The 19,014-nt window shown below is 38.6% G+C and overlaps 1 protein-coding gene across 2 annotated transcripts in view; it reads left to right on the top strand.

Annotated features, from left to right (window-relative positions):
- The window catches only part of pcyt2 (phosphate cytidylyltransferase 2, ethanolamine), a 102,093-nt gene that overhangs the window by 45,095 nt on the left and 37,984 nt on the right, over positions 1-19,014 (top strand). For both annotated transcript variants that reach the window (XM_076295967.1, XM_076295973.1), the window contains exons 9-11: positions 2,283-2,360; positions 16,590-16,655; positions 16,923-16,988. In XM_076295967.1, coding sequence (XP_076152082.1) covers positions 2,283-2,360; positions 16,590-16,655; positions 16,923-16,988 — 210 coding nt within the window. The remainder of the gene's footprint in view (positions 1-2,282; positions 2,361-16,589; positions 16,656-16,922; positions 16,989-19,014) is intronic.

Genomic DNA, 19,014 nt, shown 5'->3' on the forward strand with positions numbered 1-19,014 from the left:
GGATCAATAAGTAAAGCACCCACTTCCTTCATTTAGCGAATTCCCGATTGATGCACGTTACTGATGCGGTTTACTAGTTAGCCTACAAACTCGGGTGCTGCGTGTCGGGGGAGTTCTCTGCCTCCGCCTCGTTCGTTAATTGTGAATAACGGGACACCTCGGCGGACATAGTACAGACAAGTCCTAAATTATGCGATAGCGAACGTCAAAAAGTCTAATTGCTCCTTTTTGAAATGGACTGTCAGAAAAGACAACATGCACCCAGGGCCAGCTGTAATTTAATCCGACCTGAACTAAATCGCGTCCTGAGCTTTAGGCTCTCAAAAGTGTAGCTTGTAGCCTACACATGGACACAGATTGCATACTTAAATAGCATAAGAAATATTTTAAAACTGTTTTGTTAAACTATTCAACCGTAACACTTGCCATCACGCATGCACCTCTTCCTCTCCCTCTCTCGTGCACTCACACACACGATGGCAAAGCATCCTCTTTGTGACGGGTCCCTTAACAAGCACATAGCCCATTGTGTAGGCCTAGTCTATGAAAATAATTGTTATCACTTAGCTCTTGGATTAACATGATACACAGGATTTACACTTGCAAGTGATGCAAGTTGATAGACAATTGTGTATCAAAAGAAGAAAGAAAACTTTGCATAATTAAATGCTTTTGAATTAATTTTTTGCAGCATATCGCCTTTACTACCTACAGGTACCCCCCTTTTTGACAACTGACATATCGGTTTTACATATCGGTTATCGGCCTCCTGTTTTGGTAATAATTGATATCGGTATCGGCCCTGAAAAAACCATATCGGTCGATCCCTAGTGTGTATGTGTGTATTCTCCACAGGCTTGTTCTACTATGTAATCTATTTTCAAATGTTTACAACACATTGATTTTTGAGTGATGTTGAAGTTGATTGTATTCCTAGCTTCTCATAAATAATAATATGTGTTATATATGTATATAGTTTTCATATTATACTGATTTATATAAGGAAGTTGTATCTGTTGAATCAGATGTATTTTATGTCTCTTCTGAAATGGTCTTAAATAAATATACAGTTTTTACTTCCTGTATTACTGGTAATGTATTTTTATGTCATTCTTATTGGCTGTATTTGCTCATATACAAATAAATGGGTTATTCTTATACACCACATAAATCTAAACCACTCTGTCTGACTTCATTATTAGTATTTATGCATACTTTTATGTTATTGCTGAGAAATATTCTAAATCCCATTTCCTGCATTTTTTTACACTGATCACTAAATTTATCATAATATTTGAAAGGTTAAGGGTATTCCAATTCAGTTTTTTTGTTAAATAACTCACAACTTGCTGAACATGTTGTATATCAACATTATCATATGTATTTTACATCATTTCATAGATATGATCCTTCTGATTAAAATGGTATGTATGTATATGTATAGCACTATCGCGACCGTGAAAATGAAATATATCATGTGTTCCTTCCTTTGTATCAGCAACCAATCGTGAAAGTTCAAAGGCGATTATTCTAGGCTGAGAACGGAATCTCATTGGCTGTGTTTCAAGGCTGTTTTCTCAAAATGAGACTGCTAAATTCTTACCATCTCAAACCTGATGTAAAGCTGCAGCTGACACATCAAGAATTAGAAAGAGGTAGAGCTGTTGGAGCCTATTGTAATAGTAACAGTAGCCTACCTATAATATCTGCATAAAGTGTGCTTATATGGATAAATAATCATATAACAATATCAGTAGTTTATATAATAATAGTTATATTAATATAATATGATATATGTATTATGTAATTAATTAATATTATACAGCCACTACCCTAACTAACAAATTTTCTGCGGGGAAACACTGTAATATGAAGAGAGCCTAATTGCTCGGTGTTCATTGATTTTCTTTCAGACTTATGTGTACGCCTACATTTATTTATTTGAGTGTTTGTCATGGTTTCTGTTCTTGTTTGTCTTGATTGATATGGGAATTAAAATCAGGGGGAGGTTAAGTTTTAAATAAAAGTGTTTAAATTGAACATTTTTCACTTGGTCCTTATTTCAAATTGGTAAAAAAAAGCATGATATGAAACAATTCTATCGTGATACAGTTTTCAGCCACATTGAGGCACTTGAGTGGAAGCCAGAGGTTGGCCAGCTGTGTGACCTGAGCCATTTCAAATAAATGTTATAAAGAACTCCTTACAATAGGAAATCCAACCACATTACATTACTGTATGGATATATATGTAATATTGTTTTCCCCTGTTTCTGTCTTTAGGAAGTGAATCGCTATAAAGGAAAGAATTATCCTATCATGAATATTCATGAAAGAACTTTGAGCGTGCTGGCTTGCAGGGTAAGACACACATGCACTCTTCCTGTCTAAGGTTTGCCTAACTAATACCTAATGTCCTTTGTCTGTATACATTCATACCTAAAGTTGTATAGAATATGGATTGACCAGTTATTGCATAGGCACAAACATTCCAATCCTTTTGCCTTATGTAACCAACTTTAGATTGTGATTCCAAAGGCAAATGTGTTTACTTGGTACAATGATATATGAGGTAGACTAAGCCTGTATTAAACCAGTGTTTCTCAAAATGGTGGTCTGGTGGTCCACAAGCTATCCCAAGTGGTCCCTTAGCAGTGGTAAAATATAATATAGATGAGTTGTTTGCAATATTGAAACAACTTGTATGTAAATCCAGTTCTGCAACACTGCCTATGTAAGCTACGCCAGTTATGAATCCTGACATAATAAGCAAGGTGCAAAGACAATAAGCAATGTGGTTCAGTGAGTAGGCCTATTGTGTAATATACTGCCGGCCTGATAGCGCTCTGGCGCCACGCTGGATTTCTGGTGTACCAATGTGTCATGCGGGGGAAAAAATCAGGTTTGCGTTCGCCTGATCTCACGTGAGAATTTTGTGTTTACCCATACACTACGATTGTGTTTCCCACACTGGCAAGGCGAAACGTAGCCAAACTCATAGGCCCCTATTTTGCACCCTGGCACATGGCGTAAAACTTGTTTTCCACTCGGCGCAAAGTTTATTTTCTTATTTTGCACATCTATATTTTAAACAATGGGGGGTGTGGTAATTAACAACCTAGGGAGTGGCCTAGCGCATTGTCTAAAAATCGTTATTGTACACCACCTAAAACGCATTACGCCACTGACAAAGAGAAACCTGGTGGGTATTCCATCAACCTCGCTAAAGGCCAAACCTGGCTTATTTTGATAAGTTTCGCTAATTTTAGTGAGAGTCCCGTTCCATTAATAAGGTTAACGTGAATCCCAGCTTGGTAACTATGGGAATTTATACCACAAAACTAACCTGGTCCTTAGCAGGTTAACTTTCAAGCTAAATTAAACTGTGTTGCAAAAAAAACAATCACTCGGAAAACGAGTCAAAAAAGATGGTTCCGTCAACCTGTGCTTTCATCACCTGTAGCATACAACTTCAAAAATAGAAGTAGAAATGTTTTTTTTCCGACAGTGTCACCAAGCATGGATTTACACATTCACTAGCTCCAAAGAATTTATGAAGATTATGCGACTGTTTTCACTTGACATGCGTGTGGTTCTAGGAATCTCGCTACTCTGTGTCATTTACGTTCTGTGATGGTGTAACATGTAGCGAGACAGCATTTGAAAAGAATTATAGTCTTGCGTGTTCACAGGTTCGCTTCCCATGGAAAGTATGTAGGCTACATTTATTATCTTGAAAATGGCACTTTTAGTTATACTCTTTAATGAAAGACATGTCCTACTGTTGATAAAGGGTCATGCACATTTGGTAGGCTGTTCAGTGACAGTAACTTATGTTTTGCCACTGGGCTATATTATATCTGATGCAAGCCAAAGGATAATTCTGTAGCCTGTAGGCCTATAGGCAGCTAATAATTAAAACTGCTTCATGTGTCGACGATTGTTCATGAATGTCAAATCAACTGTGTGCTACACAGATTAAATATTAGGCCTAAATGACAAATTGACTACGAATTGAAACACTTTGGGACTTATGGGAGACAATAGGCTATATTACGTTGATACTAATTTATTTTATGACCACCTACACCTAGACAATAATTTGTAGTGAACCCTTTTAATCTAAGAATGTAGGCTATAGATAGTTTTGAATATATGCCGAAGTTGTTTTTGAGTTCATACTATTTATTAATTCACTCGTTTTGTTCAAGAGTGAAGACAATCAAACTCGCAATTGATTTCAAACCATTAGCATTGTTTAAATGTATGCTTTCATTATCTTCCAATGAAATTCCTGTAAAAATCCTGTAAATCGAACAGAAATAGTCTAGTATTGCCTTCATTTTACGACACATATCCTCTTTTCGTCAATCTACTGTTTTGGTCTGCTTTTCTACCTCGTGCATGAGCAGAGATGAAGCTGACCTAAACCAGAGAATGTCTAATAAGGGGAGAACCACCACTCTCGGGAAACTTCCGGTTTCCGAACTGGTTGCAGTTCCTTTTCTGGTTCCACATGAGGGCGCTCACGAATAAGTGCAGAATGAATAGAGGTCTATGGAGCTGTACCCCTCAAATCCACTTTTCTCGGGATATAATTTTTTGCCCAGAAATTCGAATGTTGCAGTCGAAAGAGGGGGCAGAAAAAATACAAACCGCTGAGTATTATATTTTTTGAGTCACAGTTTTGTTCTAAAAAGCCTTTCAAATGTGTCAATGACGACATTCATTAGCAGAAAGCTAGTGTGTTGTGGGTAGGGATCGACCGATATGTTTTTTTCAGGGCCGATACCGATATCAATTATTACCAAAACAGGAGGCCGATAACCGATATGTTAAACCGATATGTCAGTTGTCAAAAAGGGGGGTAGAAAGGCTATATGCTGCAAAAATTTAATTCAAAATCATTTAATTATGCAAACTTTTCTTTCTTCTTTTGATACACAAAATCTATCAACTTGCATCACTTTGCAAGTGTAAATCCTGTGTAGGCCTATCATGTTAATCCAAGAGCTGAGTGATAGCAATTATTTTCATAGAGTAGGCCTGCACAATGGGCTATGTGCTTGTTAAGGGACCTGTCACAAAGAGGATGCTTTGCCATCGTGTGTGTGAGTGTGGGAGAGGAAGAGGTGCATGCGTGATGGCAAGTGTTATGGTTGAATAGTTTAACAAAACAGTTTTAAAATAGTTCTTAGGCTATTTAAGCATGCAATTTGTGTCCATGTGTAGGCTATAAACTACACTTTTGAGAGCCTAAAAGGCACGTTAATAGCCAGCTCAGGACGCGATTTTGTTCAGGTCGGATTAAATTACGGTTGGCCCTGGGTGCATGTAGTCTTTTCTGACAGTCCGTTTCAAAAAGGAGCAATTATACTTTTTGCCGTTCGCTATCGCATAATTTAGAACTTGTCTGTACTATGTCCGCCGAGGTATCCCGTTACTCACAATTAACGAACGAGGCGGAGGCCTCCCGACGCGTAGCACCCGAGTTTGTGGGATAACTAGTAAACAGCATCAGTAACGTGCATCAATCAGGAAATCGCTAAATGAAGGAAGTGGGTGCTTTACTTATTGATCCGGATCAAAGAGACAATAGCTAACAGAGTGGTGTTTTTGTAACTTCAGTGTAGATGATTGTGATTCACTGCAACTTCAGCAATGTAGGCTACCTTCCTTACCTTCGATACCAGGCCGATAATTGGTCGACCCCTAGTTGTGGGCAACAACGACCCAATCTGTAAGAAATCGAAAGGACGTGACTACTCGTTCATTCAACTTTTGACATATAATCCATATTGAGCTTGCAGAAACCACAATCAAATCTTTGATTTCTCAACTACAACCAGGTAGAGACACATTTAGCCGTCTAGCTCCATAGACCCCCATTGTTTTTGCACTTATTCGTGATCGCCCCTAGCGGAACTGCAACAGATTGCAGGTACAATGGAGTTAATAGGGAGTGATCCGGCTCTCCGTAAACGGGCTCTGCCTAAACCTCGCTTGAATAAACGAAGCCAAGATGCCGCTAACTTGAGTTAATGGAACGGCTTCAGCACCAAGTGAAAGTCTACGCTAGTTCAAGCCAGGCTATTTCTGTTAAGCGCCGCCTTCATTAGCGAAGTTGATGGAATACCCTCTGGGTCAGAAGTGTATGGCGAGTTGTTTATATGTTATTTTAAAGGAACACGCCACCCAATGTCAGTAGTAATATATGTTCTTACCTTAACTTTCACGAGTTGAGTCATACCTCTCCCGTGTCGGTACGTGCACTCAAACGCTCTGGTGCGCGGCACAAATGTGTTAGCATGTTGCTATGCTTGCTCAGACGTAGCCATAGAGGGAGGAAGATAGCAGTAATCAAAAACATGCACGTTTTCCCTACTTAAATACAGTTGCACGAGTAGTTGATAAAAATGTGTAAGGTCACACAACATGAAACGTGGCGATTTTCCAAGCGAATAAATAGGAGAACTACAATGTGTGGCGCAATAGCACTTGGGAGTACTTCGACGTTAGCGTAGTAATATTAATTAACTAATTGTAGACTAATTAACTAATTGTAGATCCTATCCACCACAGAGTTTAGAATCCATGCACTCCTCAGCCTCACCCTCCCCTCTGAGCGAGAGAGAGGCTACCACACTAGAGATGCCCAGATGGGTTATTATTTCAACCGTAACTGCATAGCAAAACTTATCATCCTTCCGTACCAAAGTTTTTTGACCAATTTTCAAAACAGCACCCGCCCGCCGTCCACTGGTTGTTTTAATGTATATGGGTGATGCGGCGCTGCTGACGTGAGACTAGAAAGCTCTTGCCTGTTCTAGAAAGACTGATCCAATGCATCAAATATAAAAGGCTAAAGTCCTACATTGGCTATGTTGTAGCCTATCCCCAGAATATCAGCAGCAAACTCAGTCTCTGTCTCGCAAAACAGTCTCCAAATAAAACGCCTGTAAATCGGCCTGTAGCCTACAATTTTATCATTGTAATAAAAAACGCAGTTTGGCACATAATTTCAACATGCTGCTATCTGGCCTACTAATTAATGCCTATTGTACTTTATTTTTTGCAAAAAGAAAGAAATCATTGATAAAATAACAAGTCATTCACAATTTAGGCTACTTTACGCACTGTCATTTTTAGTAACACCGCCAAACTTGCTTGCTTGCATTACACATCTAAGTTTTCCGACTATTTTTCTTACCTCCTTTTTTCCGCTGTGGATGTTATTGAGCTTGTAGAAGTTTTAGCTCTTACGTTCTGAACATCTCGCACTGCAATTGCCCGATGTCATTTCTGAGTCATATCACTCCTCTCTTTTAAGGCGAGACACTACAGGTGAATAGGGTAAAATTTTTAAATAATAGACATCACCATGAAACTTCCTCAGTTGATTGCTTACACAAGTATGAACAAAAAATGTATTACAAGTTTTTGAAATACGAATGTTTAATTATGCAAATTAGGCATTATCTCATTAAATATGCGCACATTTGCATATATTTTCGGTAGATAGATCTGAACATATGATAAAGCCTGGTACACAATTATTCTTTCATTTTGTTTGCATACAAGATAAAAATAAAATTACAGAGGGATTTCAGGATATCTGCTTTCATTACCTAGGAAATCAGAATATACTGTCCATAGCCTTAAAAAATCAAATATATTTTTGATTAAAATGTCACATAAATCAGGCCAGGAATGATTTATTAACAAATCCCTCTGTAAATATCTTCAGAATACTGCTAAGTGTATAACTGGAAAGTTTGGTGTACATAGGTGCTACATAGGCTGAGATGTTTCTACTGGAAAATGATAAAAACTCAATTTGAGAAAACAGCCTCGGAACACAGCCAAGAGATTCCGTTCTCAGCCTAGACTCGCCTTTGAACTTTCGCGATTGGTTGCGGTTACAAAGGAAGTGTCCATATTTGGATAGCATAACATCATGCAGGAAAAACAGAGCTTTCCAACGGTACTACACATGTTATGTTTTGTATCACGGTCGCGGTAGAGCATGAAACGTTAGAAGACTAACTTTTGGTGAATTTAGGAGAAATATACAGGCGCGAGTAGACAAAATGTAATGAAATAAACACCTAAATGTGTAAATCGGGCTTTGTTGTTGTAGTAGTGTGAAAGAATACATGCTAAGGTAGCAAATTAGCCCAAAATCTCGAAATTGACCAGTGCATGAAAAAACGATGTTTTCACCTGCCGTGTCTCGCCTTAAATGCCTATTCCCTGAATGGTAGGCTACTAGGGTACAACCGGGACGATTGAAATGTGGGACAGATGAAACATTCCGGTTTTCTCTGAGTGCAATGATGATAGACAGATATCATTTGGACAAAACATAGAGCATATTAACCTCCGTTGCTCAGCCAAATGCCATCCTGTTACGTCCTGTTATCACAGAGTTACAGGCGATAAACGATTTTTGATGGTCACAAGTTTACCTCATTAGCGGTTTATTTTTTTTGGATTATTAAAGAGTGTTTTTCATTTAAAGGTTTGACTTCATGCTTATTCAGTAGAGCATTTAGTGCTCTCCCCAATCCCAGACGTTCACATTGTATGTTTGTTTGTAATGGATGCAAAACAGCCTATAATGCTAAATGTTTATGGGGGGACGATTGAAACACCTGTTTCATTTGTCCCGACCAGGCAGTAAACCCCATTTATTCTAAGTCAATGCACACATATCTGTGTTTATACTATATTTTATGCAGGTGAGACATGGAAAAGCAGTTTTAGAAAGATGCAAATATATTTGGGGCTATCAGGTAGGGGGTCGAGTTTTGCCATGTTAACCTACTGTATGGAGACTGACGGCCTGTGGGTCATGAAGGACACTTATTTGGATGTGTTATGGCTTTAACCACGTAAAAACAGAGTGAAATAACATTTTGTACTATAGAAACATATCATTTGAAACATGCATTATTCTATTATGGCGTAGTGCATGCTATTCCCATAACCGCGAAATACGCGCTTCACCATGACGGCAATGAGTTGTTAACAGACATGAACCAAGACATATAGCCCAGCAGCAATCCATCTAAAATAACACATACTTGAAGTACCATTCATGGTATGTTGTGAAATATTGAAGTTGTGTCAAGTTTACGTAATTTAAGCTGTATGTTTCATTTGTCCCAGCCAGAAGGGACGAATGAAACAAAACGCACGTTTGACTTCTCCTTAAATAACTCTTGAATGGTTTGGTTTAGAGCTGTAAATGCAACTGTATTTGACAGAGGACAGATGTAGGTTGCTAGGGACAACATATTAACTTTCAGTGTTTTACGATGTCTTTGTAAATTATGTTTAATTAAAAAGTGTTTAATTCGTCCCGGTTCTCCCCTACTATGTGTTTTAAAACAAACAAAATAACCCAGGCAGTCTCATCTACGAGATGTTTACACACACACACACATTCACCTCCATAAATAGAACCAACTTGACGTTGACTTCAACCTGTGCTAGGAAGCACCAAGAAATTATTTTCAATGGCTGACTTAATAGACGATGATGATAACGACTGGCTTGTAGCAGACCCAGAACCATATTTGTTTGAACCCGAATACATAGAGGAGGAACTAGCTTTTATGGATCGTGAAAGGCAGGAAAGATGAGTGAGACGGTGAAAGAACACGGGCGAACAGCAACTGGTGGAGAGCCTGTGCTGTCGAGAATGGGATAGTGTTGCCATCGGTAGCGGGGGTCATAGATCTAGAAGACCCTGGCTGTGCCTCAAAAAGCGATGCGTTTGCAGCAATGATGTGGTGTAATCCTCCAGTGAGAAATGCTGAGAGCAAACCCTTCACAATGCATGTTATAACCATGATTGCTCACAATCTGTTTTACCACTACCTGCTACTTTGCTAAGTCAGCTCAAACTAACGCCAGCAGGGCAGGTTGTCTCTATTTACGGAAATGCGTGTGTGCGATCAATCATGGATTCTAAACTCTGTGGTGGATACTACGCTAACGTCGAAGTACTCCCAAGTGCTATTGCGCCACACATTGTAGTTCTCCTGTTTATTCGCTTGGAAAATCGCCACATTTCATGTTGTGTGACCTTACACATTTTTATCAACTACTCGTGCAACTGTATTTAAGTAGTGATAACGTGGATGTTTTTGATTACTGCTATCTTCCTCCCTCTATGGCTACGTCTGAGCAAGCATAGCAACATGCTAACACATTTGTGCCGCGCACCAGAGCGTTTGAGTGCACGTACCGACACGGGAGAGATATGACTCAACTCGTGAAAGTTAAGGTAAGAACATATATTACTACTGACATTGGGTGGCGTGTTCCTTTAAGAGCGCATTGTCATATTGGCGGGTGCACAACGCACCATCCTTCTATCCTCCATAAACGCCACCAGCGCACATCCATGCAAAACATTAGAAATTACACGATTAGGCTACAATTGGAAACGTAATTAGAATAATGATATTCTGAAATACATCTCACAATGCATTTGCAAATGGGTAATGACGGTTAAAAGTGATTAGGCGAGAGCACAGCTGAAGACGCACTATCACGAGATATAAGCAACTCCTCTGCAGGATAAACGTTGTTTTATTCAGTCATTCGAAAAATATTAGGGTAAGTGTTGCTTTTTCCAACCTATGTTTTCGATGGTAACCCATTGACAGTCAATAGTGAAAGTAACTTACTGCGTATAACTGCCTTGTCATTGACTGACACCATGGTGAAGTTAGTTTCACTTTGCCAATGAGTTCAAATAATAGACGAGTGCAAATGCGTAAAAGCTATGCTAGGTTTTAGCATGGTTTATCGTTCCATATGGTCTTGCAAGCAGACTCCTTGCCGATATACCGATGCATTCTTTGACATCACGCTTTGCGCCGTTAAAGGGAATGACAGATGTCATTCTCATTGGTTTAAATGATGTTAAGCCCCAAACACACCTATGACTGATTAAAAAACCTAGGAACACCTTGTTGCACCATGCGCTCGACGTTTGATAATGAAAACACTCCCAATGTGGACTGGACATCCTACTAAATTTGAATAAGCTTTTGACTAGTGACAATGCACTGTTATGATAGGGCCCATAGAGTGCAACTTTATGAAGCCACCAAACTTGTCGATAAAGAATAAATGGCGCTGGTCTTGGATAGAGGAGGTGGGTAGAGACGAAAAGCCCTTTGGAAGCTGGTGTCAAAAACTCCGGCAATCAGGAGAATGGTTCTGCACTTTGTGCGCAAGGAAAATATTATATGAAACTAGAGGGAAAAAAGTGCTGCCACGGCACGAGTTAGACCCTAGTCATCAAGCGGCTGTCCGAGCAATTCAACACACCTCACGTAGGTGGCTGTTTACACGGCCGCTCCTCCGCTCAAATTCGCGTCAGGTCGCTCCGCTCAATTTCTCTCCCCGCTTCACTTAAAAATCATCCCACTCCAGTGAAATCGCTCCACGCTCGCTCCAATTTAAAAGAGGGAGAAATAAATACAAACCGAATTGTCACCTTAAACAGAAAACTTAAATCCCAAAGAACTAAGAGCAACGGCAATTTCACTCATAGAATATTTATTTTAAAATGCAACACCGATAGTGCATCAACGAACAAGCTTGGCAACGTCAATACACATAAGTGTAAAACTAAAGGCATCAGTGGGATTAATTGCCTAAAGAATACAGGCTTAGCATCCAAGTTTTACTTTCATCCTTCTACTTCATATGAAGCATTTTCAAATTGCTTACGTTTTTCTTTGCTCTCCGTAGCACACTCTCATGTTTCCGTGAAATTTGCACTGGGAATCTAATCACTTCAACATGTAGCCTAATATGTTCAAAACTATTGTGTGTTATGGGGGAAGATATTACATTTCTTGAAGCATTTGGGAACACACTGAATTAACTGGAAAGTAGAGTCCCTGTTAGATTAGCTTGCTTGCAAATGCCGTTGTCCATGACCTGGAAGTTCTATGGCAAGCAGTTTTAACATACCTTATGGCAAACCGCCTACACTGGGTAAACTTGAAAGCAGAGCTTACCATTGTGTGTGCATCCATGGCAAGCTGTTTTAACATTTAAATGTATTATGCATAGGAGCAATGAGATATTGATAGTAAATTTAATATAACAGTTAAATTTCATGTTAAAATTTGTCTTATCAATAAAAAAAATTCATGCTTTAGACCATTTTAATTTAAAAACAAAGTACCGGTTCAGGCACCGTTTCGGCATCGGCACCATTTTAAAAGTATCGATTTAGCACCGGTATCGGATAAAACCCAAACGATACCCAACCCTACCCCCATGCCTGTTTCATTCGTCCTGATCAGGAGGGAAGAATTACATTTTACACACGTCCCACTTTTGCTCAAATACCAACTGCATTTGAGGACAAATGTAGGTTGCTAGTGACAAACTATTAGCTTTCAGTGTAAATTATATGAAAAATGTGTAAATGATGTTTAATTGCAAAAATGATGTCCCCACTCTCCCCAAATAATAAGCAGGGAAATGGAGCCCGAGGGCTCTGTTTTGTTTGATGTTTTGGAGAAATAAACAAAAGGTAACCTAAACTTAAATTTGTTTTCTGCTGTGGTTATGATAATCTTAACAGTTTAGTTACAGTGATAATCAGATCAAATTCAAGCGGCATACATTTTTTAGCGGCCAAAACTAAACAATCCTTTTCATAACTATTTTGAAAGAAGCCTATCTTGGTCAGTAATCAAGGGTCTTTGCTATAATGACCACTGCAAAAATATGACGGTGGCAACGGGTTTTGAGCTATGAATCACGTCTTTCATATCATTCCGTGAGTAGTTTGTTCGCCATCATTGAAAGTGAAAGTAAGCGAGAAATAGACTACGCTTCTATGCAACATCTGAAACTTTCTAGTTCTATTTGTGTGGCGATCAAGTTGTTTTCTCAGCAGATGCATGAAATGGTAAGCAAATAACAAAATGAAACTCGTGAAGTTTCATTTTGTTGTTTTCACAAGTAGCTGCATAGCCTATTGGAAAATAAATCCTGACCATGTCAACATTGGGCGAACAGGATACCGATGCAAAGCAGATTTGATATGGCAAGCCAATTCAACGTGACAAGACTTAAGTAGTCTATGCTCGCTGTTGATAAGCAGCCGTTTTCCACATGCCAAAGTGGAGCACTACCTGCCATAATTCAGCCGTCAATGCAAAATATAGTCGCCATTGGCACTTGGCGGGTGCTAATTTCGAGTTCTGCTAGCATGCATTTGCCTAACTATTTGGAAGTGGTTTTCTTGGCGACAGTTGCGTCTGTGCAAGTGTCTACTGGCTCGTTGTTACATCACGTTAGTCCAGACGTGTCTATTTTTTTTAAAAAGCAACACTTAAGTGATTGGAAAAACACATGACTTTTTCAGCGTTGTTTTGTGGATATTTTTGTTAACATGCCCTCCGTTACTATTTTCTCATATCCTGCCGAAGCAGCAGCCTCTCAATGCTCTGCTATGCTACCTCTTGATTTAGGCCTACAAATGAAGCACTGCAAGCAACACTGCAAGCAACAATGGATACTGAATAACTATATATTTATTTCATTTTTGGTAAATAAAATAAATGCATACTATATAACAAATATTAGAGCAGACATTCTATCATTTGTGTAGCTATTCGCTAAAGGAGTTTTAAACAACAACAACAAAAAAAACATTCAACATAATTTTAACAAATAATTGCTCTGCTACACACCCCTACTACCTACAGCTGGTTTCTGTAACAGTACATGACTTCATCATTGAATTGAAGAATTCAATGAAGAAATGGAAGAAATCTCTAAAGTGCCAGTCCTAGTAGTTGTCTAACCTTGGTTGACATATAGTAACCCCCAAAAAATGACTGAAAATAATGACAATTTGCTAAAGATTACCAAGTACCAGCTACTATTAGGGGTGTCACGATTCTCTAAATCCTCGATTCGATGTAATTTTCGATTTTAAACTCACGATTCGATTCGATTTTCGATCTTTTTAAAATATTACTATTAATGCATTCCTTATATGTTATTTACTCTTTTTGGCCTTTTCTTTTTCTGTTTCGGGGGGCTTTTATTTTGAAACCGCTTTGAAACGTTCCAACCGCGAGGTTGTAATGTAAACAGAACTAACATTAGGCTAAAACAGACGTGAACATATGAAATGAAACAACACAGAATGTTCATTTGATTGTTTCAGCACACTCCAAGGAGACCCAAGGTTAGTGTTCATGGAATATGTACTTATCAATGTGCATTTTAAGCCTTAAAGTAACTTTGGACTGTAATTAGATCATCTTTTCTCTTGCTAAGTTGAGTAGGCTAAGTTAATTTTAATTGACGTGAATGAACAAATACTTCCACACCGGTGATTTCAATGTAGCAAGAGGGGCTTTGATTTCGGTAGGTTGATGTGTAGGCCTATATTTTAACTGGCTGTAGCCTAAAATTAGAGGAGTGACGCTGCAGTTCAGCAGGTGCATGTGTGTTTGTGCGTCTTGGCATACATGATGGACGTGACATTGGGGGTGTGGCTGCATCGTCGATTCTACTTTTAAGTTCGAAGTTCGAGATTGAGATGTCATTTCGATCGATTTCGAAATAAAATCGAAATCGTGACAACCTTAGCTACTATTATCAGCTCAAGTGAACACAACGTTGCAGTCTTACGCACACCCGGTGTAACTGGTAAAACTAACTTTTAGAAAAGGATTTTGAAGTCATAACCTGGGGGGGGACATGTATTAGGTCTTTGTTCAAAAAAGACCTAATACATTGGGCATCGCTTTCAAATGGCCACTTCAGTCGCGCATTACGAGGTGTGAAGCTGCGTGAAGCTGTAGTACCACTTTCAGCCACTGTGCGTCGCTCTGCCACTGTACATCGCTCTGTCTGCCGCCCCTTCTGAAAAAGCTCGATTTACCTCTATTTAGGCTACTTGGGTATGGCTTAAGGCTTGACTACACGGTGGTAACGAAAATCGAAATCGAAATTTGCTGTCTACATTATTGTCAGTGTTGGGGTAATGCAACTACGCAAATCAAAACAGTGGTGTGATAATTGAGCCAGTAAAGAAATAACTGTTCAGAATTAATCTGTAGCCTTGGGTAGGCTTCTGCGACGTTTATAACAGGCTACGCTATAGAGGCTTAGACAACTATGACCCACGTTTTGGTTTCGTAAATTAATTTGCCCTACTTCTTGACTGCAATGTAGTCAATTGACTGCTTGACATGTCATTTTTATTTTTCTGTACAATAAACAAATACATCTGCTTTATGCCGCAGAATTACATTCATATTTGGAACTTACATAGTCCAATGCATCGTTACACTACGTTAGTGTTTCCCAAAACCATAGTAGCAACGAACGTTCGCAACCACTATCCTAAAGTTGTGTAGTTACAACTACACCTCTCAACCTGTGGTAGAATGCTAGTAGAAGCATAGTTCCAGGGATCTTCATGTCAAAGACGTCATTGATGCCAGTTATCTGTTTGCAAATTAATAATTATAAATATATTTAGGTTTCTAATTGATATTTACACTTCTAATCACCATACATCCATATTTTAAAATGCACAAGGCAGAAAATACATAAATTAAAAGTCAATTTGCAGCCATGTGCACGTAAGTAAAAGTCACACACCTGCAGATAATAATAAGGTGGAGCGCACTTTTTGACGAGTCAGCTGAGAATATGTAGCCTTTGATTTTCATGGAGGGGGGGGGGGTCCTTGTTAGTTTACGCAAACCAAGCCAAGAAGGCTGATTCTGATTTTGATAATATGATCTGCACAAAAGATAAACTTAACTTAACCCAGATTCGAACTCTTGGACAGGGGACTGGTAACTGCTGTGCAACGGCGGCTGTCATCTGCCGGCCTTAACGCAATGCGCCACAGAAGTATGTGCAGGTGACCGTTCACGTGCTACTAAACGTCATTAACCACCTTAGTCCAGACTAGTGAAGTTTGGAAACTATCATGGTCCAAACTTACAGTACTATATAAGTACGACAGTTTTGGGAAACAGTCGTAACTTACATGTTGGTTAGTTGAACGATGCATCCTGTTAGTAAAAAGCTAAATTATTTCAAAACCAGTCTGCTAAAGTCTGTAGTGAAGTCTGTGTAGGGTTTTCCAGCTCCATTTCTTTTTACAAGACACCCTGCTCACTTGAGACCTCTGCCGGTTGTTGCAGCGTCACTGGAAAAATACAAATTAAAGTTGCGTGATGCCGCGTGATCCCGCGCGCGGACCGCGAGGGAAGCTGGCCAAGTCGAAGCACTGCCCACTGTACATGTGCAATGGTGCTTAATACAGACCTTGTTGAGCACTAATACATACACATATTAATTATGTAATAATGGCTAACATAAAATATAGTGCTACCATTTAAATGTAATAGTGAAAGCAGGATAGCTTCCAACTGTTCCAACTTACATATGTAATCATTATTCTTTTTCAAACGTGGTAGTTGCAACAATACTTTCAATCGCAAAGATTTACCACTTTTTTGCGGATGCCATGTTTGGGGTTGTATGACATTTTTCTTCTTCCTCTTTTAGTATGTGTCTGAGGTCGTGATTGGAGCACCGTATGCTGTGGGGAAAGACTTGCTGGATCATTTCAAGGTATGCAACAAGTACTTTTAGAGGCCCAGCATTTCAGTATAATGCAGTATCACCACATTGTGTAATCTGTACAACATCACCCAGAGGAATTGTCCCAGATGTCCATCACACTGTTTTTTGCTGTAGGATGTGCTCAACGTGAATGTGAAATTTTCTTTCAGAAAACCAGCTAGACTAATTTTAATAAATGTATGCATTGACGCTTTTCACACATGAAGTTCCTAACGGAAAAATAAAGTTCTTTGAATTTGAATTTGAATTTTACAGGTGGACCTTGTGTGTCATGGGAAGACTGAGGTGTTTCCAGATAAAGACTCCTCTGATCCTTATGCTGTAAGGAAATTGTCATTGTTACACTCTTTCTATTTTTACACTTTCAAAATTGTTTAGTGACTAGAATCAGAAATGGATCAAAATCAGATAAGGTTGTTGCTGCACCGTCTCAAATTTTGTTCAAACCTTGTCTATATCATCAATGGGTCCTAAAACCAAGGCCTGTGAAATATTTCTGTGCAAATCTTTTGTCTTCATATCTTTTTCAGACCTTGAAATTCTTAAATTTTTTACGGCTTGAAAAACATGTGCCATGTTTGGGCATTTGTTTTGGTAACACTTTATTTTAATGTGTCGCTGTTACAATGTACCTACCTAATTTGGTACAGTGGTACAACCTGTGTAACAACATGTACTATCAGGTACTATCACTGTACTTGCATTATGTATTTGTGGGTACCTACATATAGTTGTTACATTCTAATACTGAGTGCTTTTACAAAACTTTGCCAATTTGCCTAAATTGTCATCAGAGGCAAAGAGCTGACCTGAGACCTGCTGGATGGGTTAAATCTGGTTATGATAGATTTGATATACAAACCATTCTTAGCTGCAGTCAAGGCCTCATTGTCTTCAATGTACATGTAACAGCTGTGCTGCTACAACCTTGTTACTCTTTGATACAGTGGAATAAACCTATTAAGTGTACCAGTTAATTACTTACATGTACATATGACATGTATGTTGTGTCTTCGATGTCTTGGAACAGGTCTACTAATTCACTACATAGTACATATATCAACTGTGTTGGTACACACTTATTGCTCTTTGATAAAGTGGCATAAACCCATTAAAATGAAGTGTACCAGTTAAGTACTTACAATTACATATTACATGTATGTTGTCATTGGTGTCTTGGAACATGTCTGCCATTACCCTACATACTGTAGTACATGTATCAACTGTGTTGGTACACATTTATTACTCTTTTGATACAGTGGAATAAATCCATTAAAATAAAGTGTACCAGTTAAGTACTTGCATGTACATATTATATACATTCTCTCAATGATGTCATGCATCTTGTAATTGATGTGTTGAAACGTGTCTGCTGTTACACCACACAGTACATGTGAATTAGTAGACCTGTTCCAAGACATCGAAGACACAACATACATGTCATATGTACATGTAAGTAATTAACTGGTACACTTAATAGGTTTATTCCACTGTATCAAAGAGTAACAAGGTTGTAGCAGCACAGCTGTTACATGTACATTGAAGACAATGAGGCCTTGACTGGAGCTAAGAATAGTTTGTATATCAAATCTATCATGACCAGATTTAACCCATCCAGCAGGTCTCAGGTCAGCTCTTTACCTCTGATGAAAATGTAGGCAAATTGGCAAAGTTTTGTAAAAGCACTCAGTATTACAATGCAACAACTATATGTAGGTACCCACAAATACATAATGCAAGTACAATGATAGTACCTGATAGTACATGTTGTTACACAGGTTGTACCACTATAGCTAATTAGGTAGGTACACTGTAACAGCGACACATTAAAATAAAGTGTTACCGTTTGTTAATTTTGCCTACTGTTACTCAACTACCCATGCCTATGACACCTAGTGTTGCCTGTACTATTATAGATTATTTCCAAGACAAATTTCCCATAAGGTAGACAATAGAATGACATGGCAGGTCAAGGAAAGCATCAAGAAAAGCAAAGGTTAAGAAATCGTTTTTGACATAGTCAACAAGGGTGGAGGTGTTTTTACACTTTTCAGACCCTCAAAGTTTGAAAACTATGGATATTGTTTTAGAACCAACAACCTTTCTACATTATCTGGGGGATTTGTGTGCAAAAAGTGGAATTAATTGTCAAAAAATTTGAAGAAAATGTGAAAATCACTTTTCGGACTAAATATAATCGCTTATTTTAAAACTTACAAATAAAAACACTAAAGATGGATCGTGAAAATTTGAAGACAAAAAAAATCTTGTTCCTTAGACTCTATATTAGCAAAATATGCAAATCAATTTCTACATGAAAATCCAGCGGGACCCTATTTTCCAAACA

The sequence above is a fragment of the Alosa pseudoharengus genome, unplaced genomic scaffold (assembly GCF_046254945.1).
Source record: "Alosa pseudoharengus isolate Yale_2024_CS ecotype anadromous, Long Island Sound unplaced genomic scaffold, YU_APseudo_1.1 YU_APseudo_1.1_scf_1, whole genome shotgun sequence".
Lineage (NCBI taxonomy): Eukaryota > Metazoa > Chordata > Actinopteri > Clupeiformes > Clupeidae > Alosa > Alosa pseudoharengus.